This window comes from Anguilla rostrata, chromosome 6, assembly GCF_018555375.3.
Source record: "Anguilla rostrata isolate EN2019 chromosome 6, ASM1855537v3, whole genome shotgun sequence".
Taxonomy (NCBI): domain Eukaryota; kingdom Metazoa; phylum Chordata; class Actinopteri; order Anguilliformes; family Anguillidae; genus Anguilla; species Anguilla rostrata.
In genome coordinates this window covers 48,641,744-48,664,869 of record NC_057938.1, presented here as the reverse complement: position 1 = coordinate 48,664,869, position 23,126 = coordinate 48,641,744, and the positions used below count along the sequence as shown (strand labels likewise).

General features: G+C 51.5%; 1 protein-coding gene across 1 annotated transcript in view; it reads right to left on the bottom strand.

The window, feature by feature from the left end:
- Positions 1-753: 753 nt before the first annotated feature.
- ift172 (intraflagellar transport 172) overlaps positions 754-23,126 on the bottom strand; it is a 34,921-nt gene continuing 12,548 nt past the window's right edge. Inside the window, exons 23-48 of the mRNA XM_064340228.1 lie at positions 22,676-22,754; positions 21,688-21,808; positions 20,641-20,785; positions 18,967-19,056; positions 18,208-18,305; positions 17,168-17,303; positions 16,935-17,051; positions 16,035-16,177; positions 15,427-15,520; positions 15,132-15,196; positions 14,678-14,858; positions 13,068-13,177; positions 11,192-11,321; positions 10,820-10,918; positions 10,072-10,181; positions 8,679-8,742; positions 7,232-7,318; positions 7,008-7,124; positions 6,600-6,710; positions 5,921-6,040; positions 5,218-5,313; positions 4,793-4,852; positions 4,326-4,424; positions 3,862-4,015; positions 2,651-2,742; positions 754-1,765 (exon numbers count right to left, since the gene is read on the bottom strand). Of these exons, the coding sequence (XP_064196298.1) occupies positions 1,676-1,765; positions 2,651-2,742; positions 3,862-4,015; positions 4,326-4,424; positions 4,793-4,852; positions 5,218-5,313; positions 5,921-6,040; positions 6,600-6,710; positions 7,008-7,124; positions 7,232-7,318; positions 8,679-8,742; positions 10,072-10,181; positions 10,820-10,918; positions 11,192-11,321; positions 13,068-13,177; positions 14,678-14,858; positions 15,132-15,196; positions 15,427-15,520; positions 16,035-16,177; positions 16,935-17,051; positions 17,168-17,303; positions 18,208-18,305; positions 18,967-19,056; positions 20,641-20,785; positions 21,688-21,808; positions 22,676-22,754 (2,808 nt within the window). The 3' untranslated portion in view covers positions 754-1,675. The remainder of the gene's footprint in view (positions 1,766-2,650; positions 2,743-3,861; positions 4,016-4,325; positions 4,425-4,792; positions 4,853-5,217; positions 5,314-5,920; positions 6,041-6,599; positions 6,711-7,007; positions 7,125-7,231; positions 7,319-8,678; positions 8,743-10,071; positions 10,182-10,819; positions 10,919-11,191; positions 11,322-13,067; positions 13,178-14,677; positions 14,859-15,131; positions 15,197-15,426; positions 15,521-16,034; positions 16,178-16,934; positions 17,052-17,167; positions 17,304-18,207; positions 18,306-18,966; positions 19,057-20,640; positions 20,786-21,687; positions 21,809-22,675; positions 22,755-23,126) is intronic.

Sequence of the window (23,126 nt, the reverse complement as noted above, 5' to 3'; positions counted from 1 at the left end):
CTTTCCCCGGCAGCTTCGTTTTCATTAGCTTCACGTCGTTGTTAATGGCAACTGATTCTGCTGACTGTTGGTGACCACGATCGAGGTGTCTTCATTTCTGGTGACGTCCAAGCTTCGTCTGATAACTTCACACTTCACCGTTGGAGCACAGGGAAGCGTCCGACACTCGCTGTGCTGCACTCTTGTTTGACGCCTTCTCTGAAGAGAAACTGACCTTCAAGGTCAAGTTTTCAATAATTCATCTACTTAAACTCGAACATGTACAATTTCAGCGTCATTCTTACACACAAAAATAAATGAGAAGGCTCCTTTAAAATATCCATTACTTCCTTTTTTTTTTTTTTTGAAGTATGCTTTTCTACCTCATGAATATAAAGTCATTGGATATGTCATTTCAAATTTACAAAATAAGAATATTCTTCAGTGCTCAAAAACTGTGGATTCAGACCAAAGAGAGATGTTAAATAAGCGTGTGAACAAGTGCTGTATGAAGCCAAGGTTCATATGCAAAAAATGTACAAATGATCTACAATGTATGCCAACAACAAATCAGCATGTATATGCTGCATATTTGCTACCTACAAAGTTTACTTAACACTCACTCCTCCACAGCAAAACAACTTGTGATATTCACTTATAACTTCCTTACACTGCAGTTTAAGCATAATATAAATGGCTTTGTGCTGTAGCGTTTTCATATTTTGATGACACATTCTTATTTGTTGTGACAAATCACTCAGTACAGGAAACAACTCAAATAATTACTTAGGATTTAATATTTAGCACTTTTTAGTCAGTATACATTGTGTGGTGAAATAAGATATACAATGAACAAGAGCTTCAAACATTCAAACACAACTAAAACAACGTTCATTGTGCATTGAAAATTCATACGTTTTTTTACTAACGCAGTTTTTATTTTACAAAAAGCTGTAGTAATTCACTCACAAGACATCTTTCACAAACAGCTGCATTTACAGGCGCCATGTTAATTTTACCTGAGGTGCAAGCATGTTGTTTATGACGCCCTCCACTCCACAGACAAGAATTTTACTTTTTTTTTACTGCTTTACTTCAGTCTCAAAGTTGCTCCAATAATGGAGCCCTTCATCTTCAGAGAGGCCCATCTGATTGGAGAACTCACTGACCCCTGAGAAAATATTCAAACGGGAAAAGTTTTGTGGAAAAACCTAGCAAAGTGCAGATAGGGAGCGTAGACTGGGCTGGAATTTAATTATTTTCTTAATTCTCTCTCTGCTTCCCCCCGCCTCCCTCTCTCTCTCCCCATCTCTCTACTGTGTGTGTGTGTGTGTGTGAGAGAGAGAGAGCCATACATACCTCAGATGAATGTAAAAAGCAATTACCAAAAATATTTAGCCAGGGCCCAAGATCAGTAAACACTTGCTTACATATGTCAATAAGATTCAAGGATGACGCTTTTTGAAGTTTGAAGCAATTCACCCTCAGAAGGCGTGCCTGGGGACAGACTCAGCGACCAATAGGAGCGCACTCTCCAGACATGACTCACAGCGATGCAGGAATGAGGTCAAGGCTAACGGGTTCTTGTTTTTTTGCACAGTTCCATTACAAGAGTCTCATGAAATCAGACGTTCAGCAGGGAGGGCAAATTCGAGGAGACGCAGGGAGAGCTGGGATGCGCGCGGTCCTCCAGGTTCTAGTGGAAAGAGAAGCCCGTGGTAGGAAGTCCCCCGCACCACTGGCTCACGAACTTCAGCACGTCCTGACACTCCGGACTGTGGGTGGTCTGGGGGGGGGGGAAGAGAAGCACAGACACTGACCAATCACATCCAGCGACCACGCGACACACAGCACAGACTCCAGCAGTGCTTCTTTCTGCAGGAGGACACCGCACCTTTAAGGCAATGAAACCGCCCACGCGAAGCTGCCATATGTTCGCTTTTTCTCCACTTAAATGCCACGGCGGCTGAGACGTCTGCGGCACCGCATTCAGGTCACAGTCTCTCGCTGAGCTGCAGGCACGAACCCCACGGCTAACAGCACGTTGCGGACGACAGCGGCACGCAGCGGTTTGGGAGAATAGTGGTTTATGCAGTAATATAACCGTTGTTATTCGTACTGATTTGGGAACCGGACTTGTAACTTGTTTTATTTCCAAGCGAGGCACTTTTTCGGTTTTTGTACGTAAAATAAATTAATTAAAATAATGTACGCTACGTTACGCCACTCTGGACAAGCCCGTCTGCTGAAGGCAAGCCGCTGCTCTCCATTTCTCTTTCGTGTTTGTTTTCGCCAACGACTTTCAGCCTTCGGTGACGCGGGCCCGCCGGGTGCCTCGCTCAGCGCGAGAGGCCTGGGATGATGCAACGTTCAGAAACGGCAAAAAACGTCTCAGGCCTCCCCCTAAATCCGCCCTGCGGTCAGCGCGTTCGAGGCCTGTGCACGTCACCACGCAAGGGGCGCGGACCAATGGGCTTCCTCCGGGTTTCAAACGGGCTTCTCTCTTTCCTCCAGCAGAAGCACAAAAACGCTACAGACAACAAACAGCCAATAAAATAATTGGGTCCAAAATAAACACGGGTGGTGGTGGGGGTGGTGGGGGGGGGGGTTGTTAAAATCAATCACAAGCACACGGCGCACCTGCAGAAGCTCGACAGACAAACTCTCTCACCTTGGTGGCCATGAGAAATTTATTCCAGTCGTCCTTGTTCGCCGCCTTCCCGGGTCTTTTGAACTCGATTTTATTCCTCAGCACCGGGTAGCCTGCGTTCCACAGGAGAGGACGAGAGGAGGGGGGAGAGGGATGGGGGGGTAAAAAAAAAAGAAAGAAAAAGAGTTTCTTGATTATTCCGTTCACACGCAGCCCGAGAAGCAATTAGCGGCTTTGGCGTGGCGCGTGTGACTGCAGCCCCGACTCCCCGATCACAACACGGTCCCTCGCCGCCCGTCAGCGGGGACGAGCGAGAGATTCTCATCTCCCGAAACCCCCCCCCCCACATCACTCATTAATACAGCTCAATCTCTGCCAGGACTGTGCAGAAAAAAGCACCTCACTGTTCCTGAGGGGAGAATCATGTTCAGTTCAAGTTCAGCAAATGCTGAAGTTCTCATATAGTGTCTCTCACTGTCCAAACATGTCTAAATGCAGCATCTCTTATATAGTGCCTTTCACTGTATATGCACAAACAGTGTTATGTAGTCTCTCTCTTTGTATAAATATAGTACATCTCATATAATGTCACTTGTTGTATAAATATGTCTAAATATACTGCATCTCATACAGAATATCTCACTCTCTACATACAGTATGTCTTATATTGTGGCTCTACTAGTGTAAATATAGTGTCTCATATAGTCTATCATAGCATAAATATGTCTAATCTCTAGTTGTCTAAAAGTGTGCAAACATAATACTGCTCACATAGGGCCTGATTTACTAAGAGCTTTAACACGTGCAAAACCTTTTAGCACATGCAAAATCAATAACATGACCTGTAATTGGTCATGGTATTTGTTTTGCACCAATCATTGGGTGTGTTATTGGCTCAGTGTGCGCTAAAAGGTTTTAGTTAAATCAGGCCCATAGAGTCTGCCATTGTGCCTGGGACTGGTCTGGGCTGTGAGGGCATGGTTTTGAGCTGGCTGGAGCGGAGGGCTGGACCTGATTGGTTATCGCACCACTCCCCCCCCCCCCCCATCTTTCCGGCCACTATGCCAGCTTGCCTCGTGTCTCGAGCTATCCCATCATGCCTTGCTGATTCGACAAATCTGCTCTTGTTGGAAATGAACGGAGGCGGGGTCATCGACCCGAGAGACCAGCTCGCTGTCGGGAGGGCGCGCGCGGCTTCGGCCCGACGCAGGGGCCACGCCCGGGCCGCTCACCCGTGATGACGCAGGGCAGGGAGCGGACGCCGGTGCTGAGGGCCAGGAGGGAGCCCTCGTACGTGTCCCGCTCGTCTTTGGGCAGGACCTGCTCCAGGCGCTGGTCCATGGACACGGTCAGGACCCAGTCCCGGATCTCCTCCCGCTTGTCCTCCTGCGTGTGGGGGGGGGGGGCAGAGTGTGAGACCTCCCTCAACACCCAAACACCAACCTCGCTCTCACCGCTTACACCATTCCCCCCCCACGATTAGCAAGCAAACCGGAGCGGATCCAAGGGCCCCACGCCAGTGAAATCAAAGCCCGAAGACAAATCGATAATCACTCCGAGCTCATTACGGCCCGCGTCGTCTCTCCAAAACACTTCAGAGTCAATCGGCGCGACTCGGCGCTCGCTGCTACGCCGCCCAATTACCCAGGCTGTGTGGGGAGGGGAAAAATGTTTTTTATATTTTAATTTAACTTACAGTAACATGCTGCTTGGCCGGCAGCGGGACCTCGAAGGGGATATCGGTGTCCTGGAAGTCGGTGTGGTCCAGAGCGTCCAGATTGCCTTCCTCGATCCCCTGCGAAACGCCAGCACACGTTCACACCGCGCGTAAAATTTAATTCGCCGTTTTTCATTATCACGTGCAATAAAATCGTAAATAAGCTCGTGATTGAGACCGGTGTTAATAGACCGCTTTATCTTGCTCTATCTGCACTCCATCTTTGGGGTTAAATCATAATCTTTTTTTGGACACCGTTTTTGGCAGTTTTTTTTTAAACTACAGTGATGGCTTAAGTTGACTTTGCCCACACAACTTGTTTAAAACCTCATATTCAGACAATCTGGCAGGTCATCATTAATACGTGCATGGGTATAATAGTAATTACAATAACAATAAAACAATGAATTTAAAATTTGAAGGACCCAAGAAAAGTTTTCACCTACATCACAAAGGTCCAGGAAACGGTTCAGAAAAATGAAGGCCATGTTCTCCCAACCAACTTCCTGTGTACAGACAAACACAAACAAACACAAACACAAGGCCATCAGCGACAGCCATTTCAGAAACAAGCTTCAATTTAGTTTAGCAAATATGTCCTTCCATCAGAAGAAGACGTCAAACCACAGAGAGTTCCTGTAGCGCTGGGAGATGGAGAACTGCGTGGGCCAGATTACTCAGAGGATTTCATTGTTTCCCTTGGTGGATATTTTAGGAAACAGGTAGAGGGTTTCAACAGCCTTAAATCTCTCAAGGGCTTGTGCGTCCCCCTCCCTCCCTCCCTCCCTCACACACACACACACACACACACACACAGCTGAGGTCTGGTTCAGCCCCACTCATCCAGGTGATCTGCCTGTCATTGGCTTACCTTAGCGGCCAGACCCGCTTCGTAAAAGGCCTTGTCTGCAGGAATGAGCTCGGTGTGCCTCAGGAGGGAGATGGAGAGCTTGGCAGCGATCGTGTCCTGCACAGAGAAGGGCAGAGGGCAGAAATTAAGGGTGGTGAGAGAGGGCGGTGGCTCCACCCCCTGACCCGCCTGACTGGCAGCAGCACAAAGCTTGAGAACCTTTAAAGTGCAGCAGTGCAGTGAAGCAGTTAGGGAACTGGGCCTGTAACTCAAAGGTTGCAGGTTTCATTCCCAACCCGGACCCTGCCTCTGTACCCTGTAGCAAGGAACTTGAACTGAATTGCTTCAGTAAAATATCCAGCTGTGTGAACGGACTGTACATGAATAAGAAATCAAAGTCACTCTGGATAAGAGCGTATGCTACATTAAAATATCATTTTATCAGAATAACATCACTGCAGAACACACTGCAAGTTTTTTTTCCACACATATGAGGAATATCTACACACACACACACACACACACACGATTAACAAGCATGTGCTAACATGCATAACAAATTAATTAAGACTTGATGAAAACTGCTTCCTGACCGAAACGTTTAAAAGCTCTGGGTAAAAGCACAGTCGGTGTGTTTTTTGGTGTGACCCGGCAGGCCGAGGCGCCCCCGACGCGGGCTAGCGGGGTAAAGGGCGGGCGGGCGGGCGGGACGGGGTGCACCCACCAGCTGGTGCGCGCTTTTGGCTGCGGAGCGCGTGGCGCAGTAGTGCGCGACCAGCAGCATGCGCTCAAACTCCTCGTGCGCCGGCGAGTTGGCCTCCGACGTCTTCACCAGGTTCTCACACTGCGTGCGGAGAGAGGGAGGGAGGGAGAGAGAGAGAGAGAGAGAGAGAGAGAGAGAGAGAGAGAGAGAGAGAGAGAGAGAGAGAGAGAGAGAGAGAGAGAGAGAGAGAGAGAGAGAGAGAGAGAGAGAGAGAGAGAGAGAGAGAGGAGAGAGAGAGGAGAGAGAGGGGAGGAGAGAGGAGAGAGGAGAGAGAGAGAGAGGTGTCACTCAGGCCTCAGAGAACGCCAAGGCGAGGCTCAAACCAGGGGCGTGCAGTCTTATCCGAAAATGGCCGGTGTGGGTGCAGGTTATTTTTTGTCAGCCCAGCACTACGACACCTGACTCAACCCAAGTACCTAGTCATGGTCTTTAATCCAGACCTTGATTAGTAGAATCAGGTGTGTTAGCGCTGGGCTAAAACAGAAACCTGCACCCACATGATAACACTGAACACCCCTGGCTCAAACTCTCTGGCACTTTTGTACAGACAATCAGACAAGGTTTTGGCCTATTAGGATCTTCATTAAGGTCTCGTCGCCCAGCCTCTGACCTCCCCCCCCCCACTATCGGATGCGCTCACCAGCAGCAGCAGGACGTCCCGCAGGTCGGCCCACATCCGGTACGCCTCCGCCCCCCCTCTGCCCGGCAGGTTCAGCAGGTCCAGGAACACGCGCTTGTAGATGTTGAAGTTCTGAGGTCACAAAGAAAAGAGAGTGATTGTGATACACAATCATTTCAATTCAATTCCATTGCAGTTTCAGCTTGATTTGTTATGAGATTTTTACAGAGACACTCTTACAAAGGAACTCTATGGGGAAACAGGTAAAAGCTGATAAAGTTAGGCTAACTGATAACGGGAGATAATGGTGAAACCATCGGGCAAATAATCACAGCTGTCAAGTTCATAGCCCAGTGTATTAGCTGATGGATTGAAGGAACGTGATTGGTCACAGTGATTGGGAGGGGGAGGAGCATCTAAGGAGCTCACCTGGGGATTGGCTGGGACTCCGTGATTGACGTACAGGCCTAAGACCTTCTCCGACTCGGCCTCTTTGATCAGATGGGTGGCATACAGGGCGATGTATTTGTGAAGGATCTTGAAATTCTTACAGGGAAAAATGAATAAAGAGAACGTTTAGACAATGCTAATGAACAGCCAAAGAGCCATTAATATTAGCGGAACCATAGAGTTAAACAGGAAAACAGAGGTACCTGTTTAGCGGCCGTCTCGATGCACTTGTCCCATTGGCCTCTCTCAGCGTACATGTCGAGCGCCGCCATGACGTCCACTCCGACCAGCTGGAGACAGAGAAAAAAACAAAATTGAGAAATCGACGCGAGCCTAGCAGCACTCAGCAGACAGCGATACCAGATGAGCTTCTGTACAGACTGAGGGAGCGGGAAGGTGCTGCTGATCCATTATAGATTGGTGTTTCAGAGTGTCGATGGACGGGATCCACTCAGTCATAACCGTGGAGACGAGCTGTGGTCTCCAGCCCTGGTCCTGGACAGCCGCAGGGTCTGCTGGCTTCGGAGTTCACCTTAAAATCAGCACCCAGCTGAGACCCAAGTAACCAGGTGAGGCAAGTTAACTGTGTAATCAACTGCTGTAACTGACTAAGTGCAGAGTAACCACAAAATCCAGCAAACTCTGTAGCTCTCCTGAACCTGGGTTGGAGAACACTGGAGTAGAGCAACGGCCATCACAGGAGGAGGTAAGTCTGCATCCACCAGAGGGCGCCGGAGGGCTCATCTGCAGATGGCTGTGGGACAAACCCGCCAGCCCTCGTCTTGTCCTGACCGCACAGCTGCTCGTGTTTCTGGTCAAGATCTATCTTTCCAATCAGGCTTGGTTTGTGCAGAGCAATTTACAAACTGGCCCTCAAAAAGCACTTCACAACGCACATTTTCTGGTGGGAATAAAATAAAAAGAAAAAAAAAGAAACGGCATGTGACCCACGGTCTGGGATCAAATCCAGACTGTGCTAGGGCTGACTGTGGCTAGTAGTTCCAGAGGGTAACAATATATTTGGCAGTACTGTTGCCCATGGCAAGAGATCCGCATCTCATTGCTATCTAGCGACCCCTGCTGGTCGATCGGGTGCCTGCGTTCTGCTAGCTAAAGCTGCACGTGAAGCTTCTTCCTTTGACTCATGTCTGTGAATTTGGCTTGTGGGCTGCTGTGTGGAAAGAAGCACTTGTGACATCACTTGATTCGAACCTGGCGCACAGGTTAGCTGGTATTTAGCTGCACTGTTATCCAGCAACTAGTCGGATTCAGGTTTATGTCAGAGATGCAGTCAGGGGATTTGGGTGTTAACTGGATGGGACGGCCTCATGACGGCTATCCTTCTTATTTCAACCCTTTTAACAGGTTTTCTTTTTTTCAAAATTCAAAGTCAGTGTTCTAGAACTCCACTGCTGTCAGTCACCAGCCAGTGGTTGTTTCGTCAGCATTAGAACGTTCGGTTAGGAACTCGGTTCCCCTGGCGATGAGGAACCAGGAGAGAAGCAGACAGGCGGGAACTGGAGCGAGGCTGGAGGGGAGCCGTGTGTTCCCCATGCCTTTTCAGGCCGCTCAAATTGATGGCTACTTTTCTTTTGAACCGACAAGACATATTAAGACAGTATAATGGCGCGAGCACAATGCTATACTTACGGAGTCCACTTTGCCCTGGTTCTTCAAGTGCTCCTTGTATCTCTGATCCACGTATTCCTCAAACCTACAAACAGATGCATCAGGACTGAGCACAATGGAGCCGGAGGGCTTTGTGTGGCGTTCAGAGAGTTCGCAGAAATTCAATGGCGCGTGCGTGCATGCAGCCCGATGTCTGTGCGCTGGAAGAATCCTCAGCTTCCCTCTCTTACCGTCGAGAAAACCTTAAAGTGCCCGGGCTGCACCCCTTTTCCTCCTCCTCCTCCCTTTTTTTCTTTTCTTTTTTTGCATTTCCATCTCCCTGCGCTGACAAATGAAGGAGGAGACGCTACAGAGGGAATCTATCCCATCCCACCCCTGCTCATCTCCTTATCAGCGCATTAGGGCTCGTCTTTGGGGTACAAACTGACATAAAGAACCCTGGGCGTCCTGTCATGAGAAATGCGGACGAGTCCTCAATCCCTCACTCGCGGAAAGCGTACCATCGCGGCTGAAGCCGCCACCCCCCCCCTCCACCCCTCCCCAATTCAGCAGAACAGATTTCTGACACGGAGGGTTTATTTATTTACGTTATCTGTTTTGTCTAACGAGCGAGTGATGCTGTAGCGCTCCTTAGAGTCGTGTGAATGTCAGGGGTGTCGGGAAGCCCCGCCTCCTAGGTGCTGCTGTGAAACCCGCTGGGCCGTTTTGGGGGGGGGCCGAGAGACTGCCACCCTACCGCCCTAAAACCAACAATCCTCACGTCCAAGCTCTTCACTTGCGTTTCCATGACGGAAAAGCTTTCTTTCTGACCAGCAAATACTTTACAATGTAGCCCAAAAGTGTTTGTGCCTGATTTACCAAGACCATTAGCATGTGCAGAATATTTTAGAGCAAAACCAATAACATGACCAACGATTGGTGCAGAACAAATACCAAGACAAATCATTGGTCGTGTTATTGGTTTTGTGTGTGCTAAAGGGTTTTGTGCATGCTAAAATTCTCAGTAAATCAGGCCCTTAGAATGCAGAAACTGGTCCAGGGCAGCTTTATTGGTACAGCTGAGGCAGTAATAACGCATTAGCGAACAGGAGCCTGGGGAGGGGCTTGCAGGTTCAAGCCCGCCTGTTGGCTGTGTCCCCTCTGCAGCCCCACCGACAGCCCTGTGGACTTACAGGCGCAGGGAGACGTTCAGCTGCCGGTTATAATGGAAAAGAGAAGGCCGTGAAAGAGGGGGGAATATTCAGCGGCCTTGTCTGGACAGCGCCCGCGCGTCGCGGGAAGGAGAGCCCCGGACGCCTCGGCCGTCGCGTGGCGGGGTCCTGCGGGGGGGGGCCCGCGGGGGGTGGGGGGGATGGCGCTCAAGGCCACGCCATTGTCCCAGGCGCCGTACAAGGGGGGGGGTGGGGGAGCTCACCTTGGGTCCAGTTCCTTGGCGACTCTCTTGGCTTTGTTCCATTCTTCTCCCTGGATGAAAGCGTCGATGGCTTCCTTAATGAGGTCCAGGTTGATGTACAGCTCGGCTGCCTGGGGGGAGGGAAATTAAACACACACACGAAAAAAAATTAAAAAACCCATTTTCTAATCTCGACAGTGAAGAGGGGCCTTAAGGGTGTCAGAGAATAGCTGAGCGTGTTCAGCTGTTCAGCGATGATTCCGACTGCTTAACACGCTGCGTCTCCTTGGCCTCCGCTGGCCTTCGGCGCACAAAGGTGTCCGGACGCTACTTTCGTCTTTCTGACGACCGCGACGGGGTGTAAAGAAGCGAGGGATGGACAACAACAATAAAAAAAAATCAAAAAACAGGTAGCTGCGGTCAGCTCTTTCTCTCTCTCTGCTCCTTCTGCCGTCTGGGACGCCCCGTTCTGGGGTTAGCGGCTCACGTCTGAGTAACGGAGGTGGCGGACGCACCGCTAACCGCTAGCCCGCGCTAGGCCTGGACTCTGCTCACAGTACCCAGAGAAAATAGGGCTCAAACTCTCACAGTATCCCCTGCACTACAGAGAGAGCTGCTGCCTTCCAGCAGGCCGGCTTCTCCAGTGAAAGCAGCTTCTGCGCCGCTGTGTCAGTTTAGAGCGCCGCAGCGGTCTCTGGGACGGTTGCCATGGCAGGCTGAGGGCTGAAAGATGGGGGGGGGGAGGCGGAGAGGTTTGAGGGTCACGCACCGCGCTGTTCTTCCTCAGCTGGACCAGCCGCGGGCCCACGGTGTGCACCACCTCCGCCGCCCGCTCCTGAGGCAGGAACTTTATCGCCAGGTCCGCCGCCTGTGGGGGGGGGGGGGGGGTCAAACAGGACCGGTCATGTGACGGCACCGCGACCAATCAACAAACACGCACGTATACACACACACACACGCACACACGCCCACACACACGCACACATACACACACACACGCATGCATACACACACACACGCCCACACACACAGACACACGCACATAGACACACACACACGGACACACATACACAGACACACACACACGCACATGATGCCATAAAGAGAAACACACACACATACCCAGTGAATGAACACTTACCTTCATCCAGCACTTCTCCAGCAGGGCGGTGTTGGAGGTGTCCTTCACTTTCAGGTAGCACTCCACTGCCCTGGCGTACTCGCCCGACTGCTCCCACTCACGCGCCTGCTCCACTATGCCCTCCACGCCCCTGTGTGTGCCAGCCACAGACACCGGCACTGTCAGTACTGCCACACTGTCACAGATACTGTCAGTACTGCCACAGGCACCGGCACAGACACAGTCAGTACTGCCACAGGCACTGTCACAGACACTGTCAGTACTGCCACAGCCACTGTCACCGTCACAGACACTGTCAGTACTGCCACAGCCACTGTCACTGTCACAGCCACTGTCAGTACTGCCACAGCCACTGTCACCGTCACAGACACTGTCAGTACTGCCACAGCCACTGTCACAGTCACAGTCACCGTCAGTACTGCCATAGCCACCGTCACTCACAGACACTGTCAGTACTGCCAAGGGCACAGACTGTAACTGTCACAGTTACTATCAATACTGACAGGCACAGACTGTCACAGACACTGTCAGTACTGCCACAGCCACCGTCACTGTCACAGACACTGTCAGTATTGCCACAGCCACGTCACTTAACAAGACAAGTCAAGTTCTGCCACAGCCACCGTCACTGTCACAGACACTGTCAGTACTGCCAAGAGCACAGACTGTAACTGTCACAGACACTGTCAGTACTGTCAAAGGCACAGACTGTAACTAACAGACACTGTCAGTACTGCCAAAGGCACAGACTGTAACTGTCACAGACACTGTCAGTGCTGCCAAAGGCACAGACCGTCACCATTACAGTTACAGTCACAGTTATAGTCACTGAGTGTCAGACCCAGATACAGTGAGCCAACATGGCATGATCACACTGTTCACTTGCTACTTGATACTGGAGTTGTGCGAAGGCATTTTCAATCACTGCATGAGTCTCAAATTCTATCTCGGTGGCACAATGTACAGACAGAAGTCTAGCCAGTCATTGCACCAAGATAGAGCTCAATGAATACCTGTAATTAAGAGACAGACAGGCAGTGACACGACGGTCATCCGCATTTAAGCAAAGCAAGTCTGGAAAAGTTCTCTCCAAGGTTCAGACGAGACTGAATAGCGCATACGTATCGCACTCGAGCCCTGAGCCAGTGAATGGTCCCTGGTCTGCTGCACCATAAAGGACACGACCTTGCGATTAGAACGGATAATAAAGTTAGAGAACGGGCCCGTCGGAGAAAGCCTACACGTGTCAGAGAGTTCAGCACCTCGCAGCCTGCGGTGAGCGCCACCCAACCTCGACACTGCGCCCAAATCAGTCTCTTTGATGTTTTCCCAAAAGTCATTAAAAACGGGGAAATCATCAGCGGAGGCCGGCTCGCCATGCGCCCGCGCACTAATGAGACTCGCGCGGTGGATTCAACTCAGGATGGAAAAAAAGAGGCTTTTTTAATGAAGGAGGAACAGAATGTGCGCAGATTTCGCTGGTGCAGCACGATCGGTCTGCCAACGCTGCAGCTAGCATTCACCCTCACAGCCCTCTATACACTACTATATTACACTGCACTATACTTCACTATACTATACTATACTTCACTATACTATACTACACTGCACTATACTTCACTATACTATACTACACTATACTGCACTGCACTATACTACACTTCACTATACTACACTGCACTATACTTCACTATACTATACTACACTGCACTATACTACACTACACTGTACTTCACTGTACTATACTACACTACACTGCACTATACTGTACTACACTACACTTTACTATACCATACTATGCTGCAAGTGCTATAAATGGCGTATGAGGTCGTGTATGTTGCTGAGGGCCCCAGGGGCGAGGCGGTGTCTCTCTCACCGGGTGCCCTTCTTGGCCGTCTCCTTCTCGTACTCGTCCTGCAGGGCCCCCAGCTTGTTGGGGACGTACTCCTTGCAAATGCGTATGGCGTCGCTCCACATCTCTGCGTCCTGCGACAGAGAAATCACTTCCTGTGACACGAATCCACCAGAGCCCCTCCTCCTGCCCTCACCAGCTCTCTCACACCCCCAAAACTCTCCTATAAAACTCTCCTATACTCCAAAAAGCTCTCCTACACCCCCACAGCTCTCCTATAGCCCCCAAAGTTATCCTATCCCCCCAAAAACGCAAGTTTCAAAACAATGACTTTACATATGCCTTATGACCAGAGGTGGGTAGTCCAGGGGTCCAGTCCTTCAATGTGTTTTTTTCCACCCATGAGCTCAGCCAACTGATTTAACTAATTAGTTCTACCTCCTGCCTGAAGGATTGTGCTAATTAGCAAATCCAGGCGAGTGGAACAAAGCACTGCGGAGGACTTTTACTTTCTGAACCTGGACTTTCCACCTCTGCTTACTGTGTGACCAAAACTTGGGCCTAGAGCAGTGGTAACCAATCCTGTTCCTGGAGATCTACCATCCTGCAGGCTTCCATTTCAGCTCTAATTTGGCGCACCTGACTCTAACAAATTAGCAGCCGAACAAGACTCTCTAGCTGCTGAATGAGATGTGCAGTGTTAGGTTTAGAGGGAACTGTACTGTGAGAATGTACTATTAATTCAGTAGGGAGTACTCATAACGTTTGGCCTGAGAAGACACGGATGGTGATTGGGCGACTCAGGCGGGTGCGGGTCCCGCCCTCCCACCTGTGGAGACGGTGCCTCTGCGTTTAATTGAATCCGGAGGCGAGCCTTCCGACGATTCCGAGTCGCGCCCGTCCTCCAGATTAAATCAGGACAAGGACAACCGTCTCTCATCCCTGGGTAATGCATGCTAACGCGCCTTTCAACTGTCTGAAAGATGACTTCACTCTTTCTGTCTGTGAACATTTCATAACTGGGTTTGTATCCCCATGGCTTTGCTTCCTGTCTTCGGTTGCAGACATCATGAAGTTTACCAGTTTAATGATACCAGGATTATTACAATGATATTTTGATTTAACCCACACTAGTAATTCTATATCTATGCTCTGAGTCACTTATTAATTAATGTCACAGACACGCAACAAGATTTTACCTATTTCCCATGTCCTAACTCTATTATACTGTTATCTATTTCATCTACAACACCCCCCAACCCACCCCACCAAGTGCAATATGGACACCAAATTTCTGAAGTACCTACTTTAGACCCTATTCTGTATATCACTGTCCAATATCGTCTGCTGCTAACTTGTATCACACCATTACAATTAAACCAAGTCATTTGCACTGACTTCTCCTGTTGCTCTGAACTACTCAATGATCAGTTTTACTAAGATTTATATCTGTGAATCGAACGCAGTGTATTGCATACTCAATTTCGTTGTACTGGTACAATGTCAGTAAAAGAACTGAACTGAACTGAATGAATCCTTGACCCGTGGGACCCCCCCTCACAGCCCCTTCCAGCCCCCCAGGCTGCGTGTGTCCCGCGCGGCTCGCTCCCTTGCTCGCCCGCCCGCTCGCTCACTTTGTAGTACTTGACGGCGAGCTCGGGCCTCTGCGCCCGCAGCAGGAAGGCCTCGGCCTTCTGGAAGTCTCTCTGGTCGAAGCAGAACTTGGCCTGGCCCAGCAGCACCTCGGGCACGCTGTCCGGGTCGTGCGCCTCCGCCACCCTCTCCGCGCTGCTCCAGTCCTGGTTGTGGAAGTACCTGTGGGGAGGGGGGGGGAGAGGTCGAGCCGAAACTCAGCGGCGCGGAACAGCCCGGTGCCCGACGCCACGGCGTCACTCGCGCACAGGACGTTGTGGGGGGGAGCCCCGCCTCCTATTAAAAGCGGTGTCCGTTAAAAAGCCCCGAAGCCTGTTATGGGCGAGACGGCGCTGCCAGCTGTGCTCTGTGGCCCCGTGGCCCCGCGGCTCTGTGGCTCTGTGGCCCCTGTGGCCCCTGTGGCCCCGTGGCCCCGCGGCCCTCCGTCCTACTCACATCAGCACCGCCTCCTTCGGCTTCCCCGCTTTGAGGAACTCCGCCTCGGCCTCCGCAAACTTGCCCTGGGGGGAAAATAAAAAAAGAAGGAAAACAAAACCTGGTCGTGACTGCGGGCCGATTAATAATGCAAGCGTGACATTCAGACCGAGGAGGCGGCTACGCAGCCGCGCTGATTTTGCACGGCGTTAACAACGAGAGAAAAACAAGCGCTTGGACCGTGTGAAGAGGGTAAAGCGTCCAGAGAGAGGCGAGGCCGTCTCGGGCCCGGCGTGGGTACAAACGGGCGACGCACCTCGTCCTCCAGGAACATGGCGCTCTTCAGGTGGATGTCGGGGATCTTGTTCTTGGCGGACAGCCTCGCCAGCTCGAAGGCGAAGTCGAAGGCGCTGAAAGCGGACGGGAGACGCCGGGATTCAGGGGGTACGGAATTCAGGGGGTGCGGCCTCGTCTAGCGACGGGCTCTCAGCACTGGCCCTGCATTCCAGGACGTGATCCCCGCCCGCCCATTCCTTTAACTGCCAACCTATCAGAGTGGCCTGTCCCTGAGTCATTAGCATACCTACTCTAATCAGTGGTCACATTTCACATCAGTTCACTCCACTGCTTGGGATGATTCCACTTCAATTCAGTAAAATCTGTGAAATAATGTTACGGTTCGTGAATTGAACTGAACTGAATTGTGAATTTTCTGAATTGAAATGGAATTGTCCCTGACCCCTGACCCCTGACCCTGGTTCAGTCTCTTTCTCCTCACTGGCTCATCCAGTCTAATCACGGCTCTGCAAGCCCCTAAGGACCATCAGCGCCCCCCCGCAGGCCTCTTCCTGTTTCAGTCAGCCAGCCAGCAGGGGGCGCTGCTCTGAAACCCATTCGGTACACGCAGACGCGGCGTGGGCTCACCAGTTGTCGGCGGCGAAGTCGATGGCGGTCTCCAGCAGGCCGAACTTGTTGAGCAGTTTGACGGCGGCCTCCCCTCCCAGGCTCTTGGCCCACAGGTACGCCACCTGCTTGTGGGCGCTGGCTCCCCCGTGACTTTTGGCCACCTGCCACACACACACACACACACAGTGAGGAGCGTGGAGGAGGGGGGGGCAGGCAGAACAGACGGGCTGATAAAACACACCGTCGCCGCCTCGCCCGGTCCACTCAACACATGCTGAGAGAGAGAGAGGGTGTGCGTGTGTGTGTGTGTGTGCGTGTGTGTGAGTATGCGTGTGTGAGTGTGCGTGTGTATGCATGTTTTACATTTGCCACGTCCCTTTCACTTTCTGTTGGTGCCAGCCTATGCCACCCAGGAAGTGTGTGCACACATGCGTGTGTGTGTGTGTGTTTGTATGTGTGTGTGTTTTTGTATATGTGTATATGTATGCGTGTGTATGTGCATGTTTTCAATTTGTCACTTCCCTTTCACTTTCTGTTGGTGCCAGCCTATGCCACCCAGGAAGTGTGTACACACGTACACGTGTGTGTGTGTGTGTGTCTGTGTGCTTCTGTATGTCACTTTGTGTGAGTGCCAGTCGATGCCAGCCAGACGTGTCTGTGTGAGTCAGCGGGTAGTTTAGCTGCATAAATAACGGTATAGGAAAGAAAAGGTTGGATTTTTCAAATATGCAGGCTGCATTCTGGCTGCGTCAGGACCGAGAGAGAGCACGTCAGCTGCAAGAAGGTTTTTAAGCACACACACACACCGTGCACTGCTCCTTTTTCCCTCAACCTTCACCATGCCCCCCCCCCCTCCCTCCCTCCCCTCCACTACACTACGGAGTACCTGCCCCCCCCCCACCCCCCCGAGACACGTACCCTGTAGGCCTCCTCCCACATGGTGTTGTTTCGGTACATGTTGACCGCGGCCTTCCAGTCCTGGCCCTCCATGTAGTGGTACTCGGCCTCCTGGAACCTGGTCTCCCCCTCCAGCTCCTGTGAAGCAGAACGCCCGTCAGACTCCAGACCACGCCCCCCTTTACCCTTCAAGGTCACGTGACCCAACAGCCTCCTCCTTTCCCCCTCCTACCCCCCCCCCCCCACCTCCTCACCTTGGCCAGGTGCAGGTGCGTCTCGGTCAGCAGGTCTTTGTGGTGCTTGGCCACCAGGCGGATCATGTCGTCGTACATCTTGTTCTTCTTGTACATGGTGATGGCCAGGTCTGCCTCGTCTACTGTGGCAAAGAGCCTGAGGAAATTTTGGGCAAACGCGCCGAGTTATCGACAGAGGCAATGGTCCCTGCTCCCTCTGAGGCAGCTCCGATGGATCCAAATGGGAGTCAAACTTAAAAGGTTTGCTCCCCGAAAAATGATCCAACTGCCATAATGCAATCACCATGCTGACACCGCTCATCCAATTGCAGCTTGGATTTTTGGTTCTCTGGGGGGTCCGCAAGCGCTTGCTAAGGACTCTGAGGATCTTCTACCTCAATGCACCAAGCACCCGCTACGTCAAAAGCACTGAGAAGCTTTAGAAACCCCTGATCAGTCCAACCCAAACCCTTCACTTGAAACTTCTCTCCTCCCCCCCCAAAGTGCACCCTGACCGCAGCAGCCTTATCACAGGGCGCTGGCGTCTCCCTGGCCCTCCCGTCGGCTCTGGCGCTCGTTCGGCTGAAGGCCGCGGGGTCCGCCGCCGTATTGTGAGCGGGCTGCACACAGGCCCCCCCCCCCCGCCGGTTTTAATCTTTCCGGTGGCCGCAGACGCCCGCGCCGACAACAGCAAGGACGACCGCGGAGACAGGGAGGCACAAAGCCGGCCGCGACTTCCTCTGCTGCTGTTTTTAGACGCGAACCTCACAGACCCGGCTCGTCACTATACTGCAGACTGTAAAGTAAAAGTAAACTATAAACAAAACTAAACTAAAAACTAAACTAAGCAAGAAAATTAAACTAAACTTCACCCGCCCACGTCTATCAAGCTGAAGATTCTCCACAAGGGGGAGCTATTGGCGCTCGTGGTGCTTGGCGTCAATGACACGGTAGGTCCTTGTTTTTTTTCATGCATGTCCTTGAGACGCGCGGTCGGGTGAAAAAGTGGGTGGGTGTGGAAAGGAAAGAGGAGGAAGAAAGCGAGCGTGTCTGTTCTTCACCTCTCGGCCTCCTTGAGCTTGCCCTCCTTCTCCAGCTCCTGGGCCTTGCTGACGTACAGCGCGGAGACGTCCTCCTGGCTCATGCACTTCGCCGCCAACTGTGGAGCAAAGGTCACACAGTGAGCGCTCGCCTCAAATCTCTCTCTCTCTCTGTCTCTGTCTCTGTGTGTCTCTCGCCCCCCCTCTCTCTTTCTCTCTGTGTCTCTCGCCCCCCCTTTCTCTGTCTGTCTCTGTGTGTCTCTCTCGAACTCTCTCTCTCTGTGTCTGTCTCTCAACTCTCCCCAGGTCTCTCTATCTCTCTCTCAACTCTCTGTCTCTCTCTATCTCTCTCTCATTCTCTCTGCCTCTCTCTCTCTCATACTCTCAACTTTCTGTCTGTCTCTCACTCTCTGTCTCACTCTCTCTCTCCCCCTCTGCCTCGCTCTCTCTCATCTCTCTCTCCCTCTCTCACTCCGTCTGTCTCTCCCCGTCTCTCTCCCCATCCCCCCATCCCTCCATCTCCGCCCCACTCACAAAATCTTCCGTTAGCGAACGGCGGCTGAGCTAGTTCTCCTCGTGCCGGGGAACGACTCAAACAGGTTTTCAACATTTTAACCACGAGACACGCCAGACAGCGCACGCCAGACTTCACCAGGCGCTATTCTTCTGAGGCCTAAAGAAATCCGACTGGCAAGACATCCGGAGATCAATGGCGGCAGTCTGGACCGGAGTCAAAGCGGTTTTTTTTTTTCAAAGAGAAGAAGGCTTGAGAAACAGTACCTTGTGCGCCTGCTCCCAGCGGCCGGCCCCAGTGTACATATCAATGGCGTCTTTGATGTGATCGCCCTTCACAAACAGCCGCTCCGCTACCTAGGGTTTGAAAGAAACAGATGCTGCCATTCGTGTTGCTTTTTTTCTTCTTTTTCTTTTTCTACACCTGAATTCTCCGTCGCGGCGAAGCAGGGGATACATCGCACATTTAAAGCAAACGTGTCCGTTAATATCCCAGCACACATTCTCTACACCGCCCAGCTTCCCTCAGAAGAAGGTGGGCGAATCTGTAGGCCTGAAAGACAGCGAGGAAAAGTCGCTGCCAATTTTACAGAAAAGGAAGCAAAACTTTTTTTTTTGCTGTCATCAGTGTAAGGCCCCCTAGAAAAGGTGTGATAAAATAGGTACTCCATTGAACGTGCAATTACAAATGCAGGAACCTGATTGGTCCGTACGTGACCGTGTGCCACCAGGTACAAATATGCATGGCGATAAACACATTTCGATTTGCCGTTGTGATCCTACGTCCCCAGCGGTAAAACCGCAGTGTGCGCACGCTGAGGTTTTCAGACACCGAGCCTGTGAAAGCAAGGCCAGACAAGTGAAAAGACAGACAGAATGACGATAAAAGGCCGTTTGATTGCGGATCCAAAATGGAGGCACACATTAGCCGCGGCCTCCCCTTAAGGAATGCATAATACATTTCATTCGCACCTTTTCATTACAATATGCTAAGTAGCCTGTTATTAGCGAGGCTGTGTAATAGCCTACGTGAAGGAGCCTTTTCAGTCTCCAGTGGCTTTTTCTACCTATTGACTGGATGAGTCGTACAGCTCGAGGTCCTCTGGTGTCCCTGGCTATTAATGACTTCGCAGTACAATGATTACACATTACAACGTGTTTATTTATCTTTTCGTTTACAGTCATGCATATTTATACCTGGTGCAAATGTACGTTCAGCAGGGGAAACAGCCATTTATACAATTAAGTGCAATTACTGTTATTTCAGTGACGCTGATGACAGTTTCGCAAGTCCAAATGTGTTTTGCTTCTTCTCCACTGACGTTAAAACACACACTCATTTTTCCCGGTGTTTTACTCTTTATCGACTACCTTTCACAGTCGTTTCCCACTTTCTCATCTTCCGAAAGAAAGCCTTTTCAGAATGCACACTCAGGACCGAGTGTTATGGATTTGTGGAGAAACGGCCTTCTGAGGTTTGGCAGCCCATCGTTTTAGAAAATGTTTTCCTGAGACGGGGAGGAGAAGCATGAGGAGCATGGCGCACCTCCACCTCCCCCCCCCCCACATCCAGTCTCTGCCTCCACCCACACCTCCACCTGCACCTCCACCCATGCCTCTGCCTCCACCCCCACCCGCACCCATTCCTCTGCCTCCACCCCCACCTCCACCCATATCCCGTCTTCACCCGCACCTCCACCTCCCCCACACCTCCACCTGCACCTCCTGCCTCCACCCACACCTCCACCCATATCCTCATCTTAACCCGCACCTCCCGCCTCCACCCACACCCCACCACCCTGCCCCCCACCTCCACCCTTCCTCATCTCACCAGCCTCCCCCCACCACCCCCCACCCATGCTCCCTCCACCCCCACCCTCCCTCCACCCACTCCTCTGCCTCCACCCCCACCTCCCCCCACGCCCCACCCCCCGCACTTACCTCGTACTCCTGCACGGACGCGTAGTGCTGGGCGATCCTCAGGTAGTACTTCCCGCCGGCCCGGTCCTCCTGCAGCTCCAGGATGTGCACCGCCTTCTTCCACTGGCGGGCGCCGATGGCCGCCTCGATGGCCTTCGAGGAGCACCTGCCACAGCGCCGTGACGAGAGAAAAAAACAAATAACAACATGTCACCCACAGAGGGGAGGGGGGAGAATAACTACAGGAAAACCAGGAGCCCTAAATACCCTCAGAGGGAAACCAGGAGCCCTAAATACCCTCAGAGGGGAACCAGGAGCCCCAAATACCCTCAGAGGGGAACCAGGAGCCCCAAATACCCTCAGAGGGGAACCAGGAGCCCCAAATACCCTCAGAGGGAAACCAGGAGCCCCAAATACCCTCAGAGGGAAACCAGGAGCCCTAAATACCCTCAGAGGGACACCAGGAGCCCCAAATACCCTCAGACCCTCAGAGGCACAAAAGCCAGAATGGCCGGAGTGTTTTTTTGGTTTTTAAAAAGGCCTTTGCTGTTGAGTTCCATCTGAAGGAAGTTCGGGGGGCCCCCCCGGGGCTCGGCGCCTGCCCGAGACGTCGGGCGTGCGGCCGGATTAGTCAGGGTCTGCGGCGCCCAGCGATCAGCGTGACTAAGTGAAGTGTATCGGACGGGGCTTTGAGGAAGACTGGGCTTTGTCGAGGCTCAGCTAGGCGGTGAAAATGCAGAGCGCTATCTAAAGAAGACCTCTCCCCCTCGGGGACAGGGTCCTCCACCTCCTAATGAACAGCGCCTCAATTTGATTACCCAGGAAATTAGTATTCATTCTGCACCGAGCAGGCCCTGCTCCACTCTGCTCTCTCTCTCGCTCTAAAATTCAAATTCAAATTGATTTGCTTTTTTGGCAAAGTTTGCAGTAGGCTTGTGCAGTTTGAATCGCGTGTGCGCACACACACGCTCATAGACACACACACGCACACGCACGCACACACATATACACACACTCACAGGCACACGCACGCACACACATACACACACACACACGCTCAGTGCTCACCCTGCTTCAATGTAGTGGTTGATGGCTGCATCCATCTGCTTTTGCTGGACCAGGTAGTCGCCCCACGCCTCCTCCAGCTTCACCACGTCTCCGGGGAAGGCAACGCGAGCCAGCTCCACAGCTTCAGAACACAAAACAGACCAGCGCGTTAACCCACAGCTTCAGAACACAGCACAGACCAGCGCGTTAACCCACAGCTTCAAAGCACAGCACAGACCAGCGCGTTAATCCACAGCTTCAGAACACAACACAGACCAGCGCGTTAATCCACAGCTTCAGAACACAACACAGACCAGCGCATTAACCCACAGCTTCAGAACACAACACAGACCAGCGCATTAATCCACAGCTTCAGAACACAACACAGACCAGCGTGTTAACCCACAGCTTCAGAACACAACACAGACCAGCGCATTAACCCACAGCTTCAGAACACAACACAGACCAGTGCATTAACCCACAGCTTCAGAACACAACAGACCAGCGCATTAACCCACAGCTTCAGAACACAACAGACCAGCGCGTTAACCCACAGCTTCAGAACAAAACACAGACCAGCGCATTAACCCTAACGCTTCTGACCAATAACACCACACCCTCACCATATACTCTCCACACAACTACTGGCTGACAAAATGGTGGCGGCTGAGGCAAGCTTCTCCCCTCCACTGTAAAGAATGCTGACACAGCATCCGTTGTTACTTATAATGAACGTGTCTGTTGAGTTTTCAGTGCAGTGAATATGACACCTCAGTCTGTTTCCCAGCCTTGTTTCTGTGACGGCACACTTTTTTTTATAATCAAATAATTCCACGGCACACCACTGTCCCATTAATCACGTCACAAAATGTCACAAAATGTCACACACAATGTTCGTTTGTGGTGGAATTTGAAAATCTTGAACGGCACACCTGGTAAGCTCTGACGGCAGACTAGCGTGCCACAGCACGGCAGGTGGTAAAACACCGCGACGTCGGAGCGCGCTCACCTTTCCGGAAGGCGTTCCCCTTGCGGAAGCAGTCCAGGGCTCGCTGGTGATTCCGGATCTTCTCAAACAGGTCCCCGGCCTGCGAGTTTCAGAGAGAGAAGTCTCAAGCTTTAGCGTTGGAATGAACGCAGAACAGGAAGCAGCTGCAGCCGCATACATGCGTAATTAAACCTGGAGACACCTTCCTTCCAAGGCTCTGGGTAAGATCTTCATTTTTAAAAAGTTTTTTTATTATTTTCATTTTTGCAGCAGACAGAGCTCAAAACGGCACTAAGAGTTGGTACAGGCTCATCTGCAGGTCGTTGAAGTGTCATTAAACCTGCACGTCCAAGCAAACTATTTTTCCCTGATTTACAGCTCGGCAGTGATGGTGTGAGGGTTGGGACTGATCCCATTTCGATTCTGTCAATTCAAGGAATGAACTGAAATTTACTTCACAAATTGTAAAAAA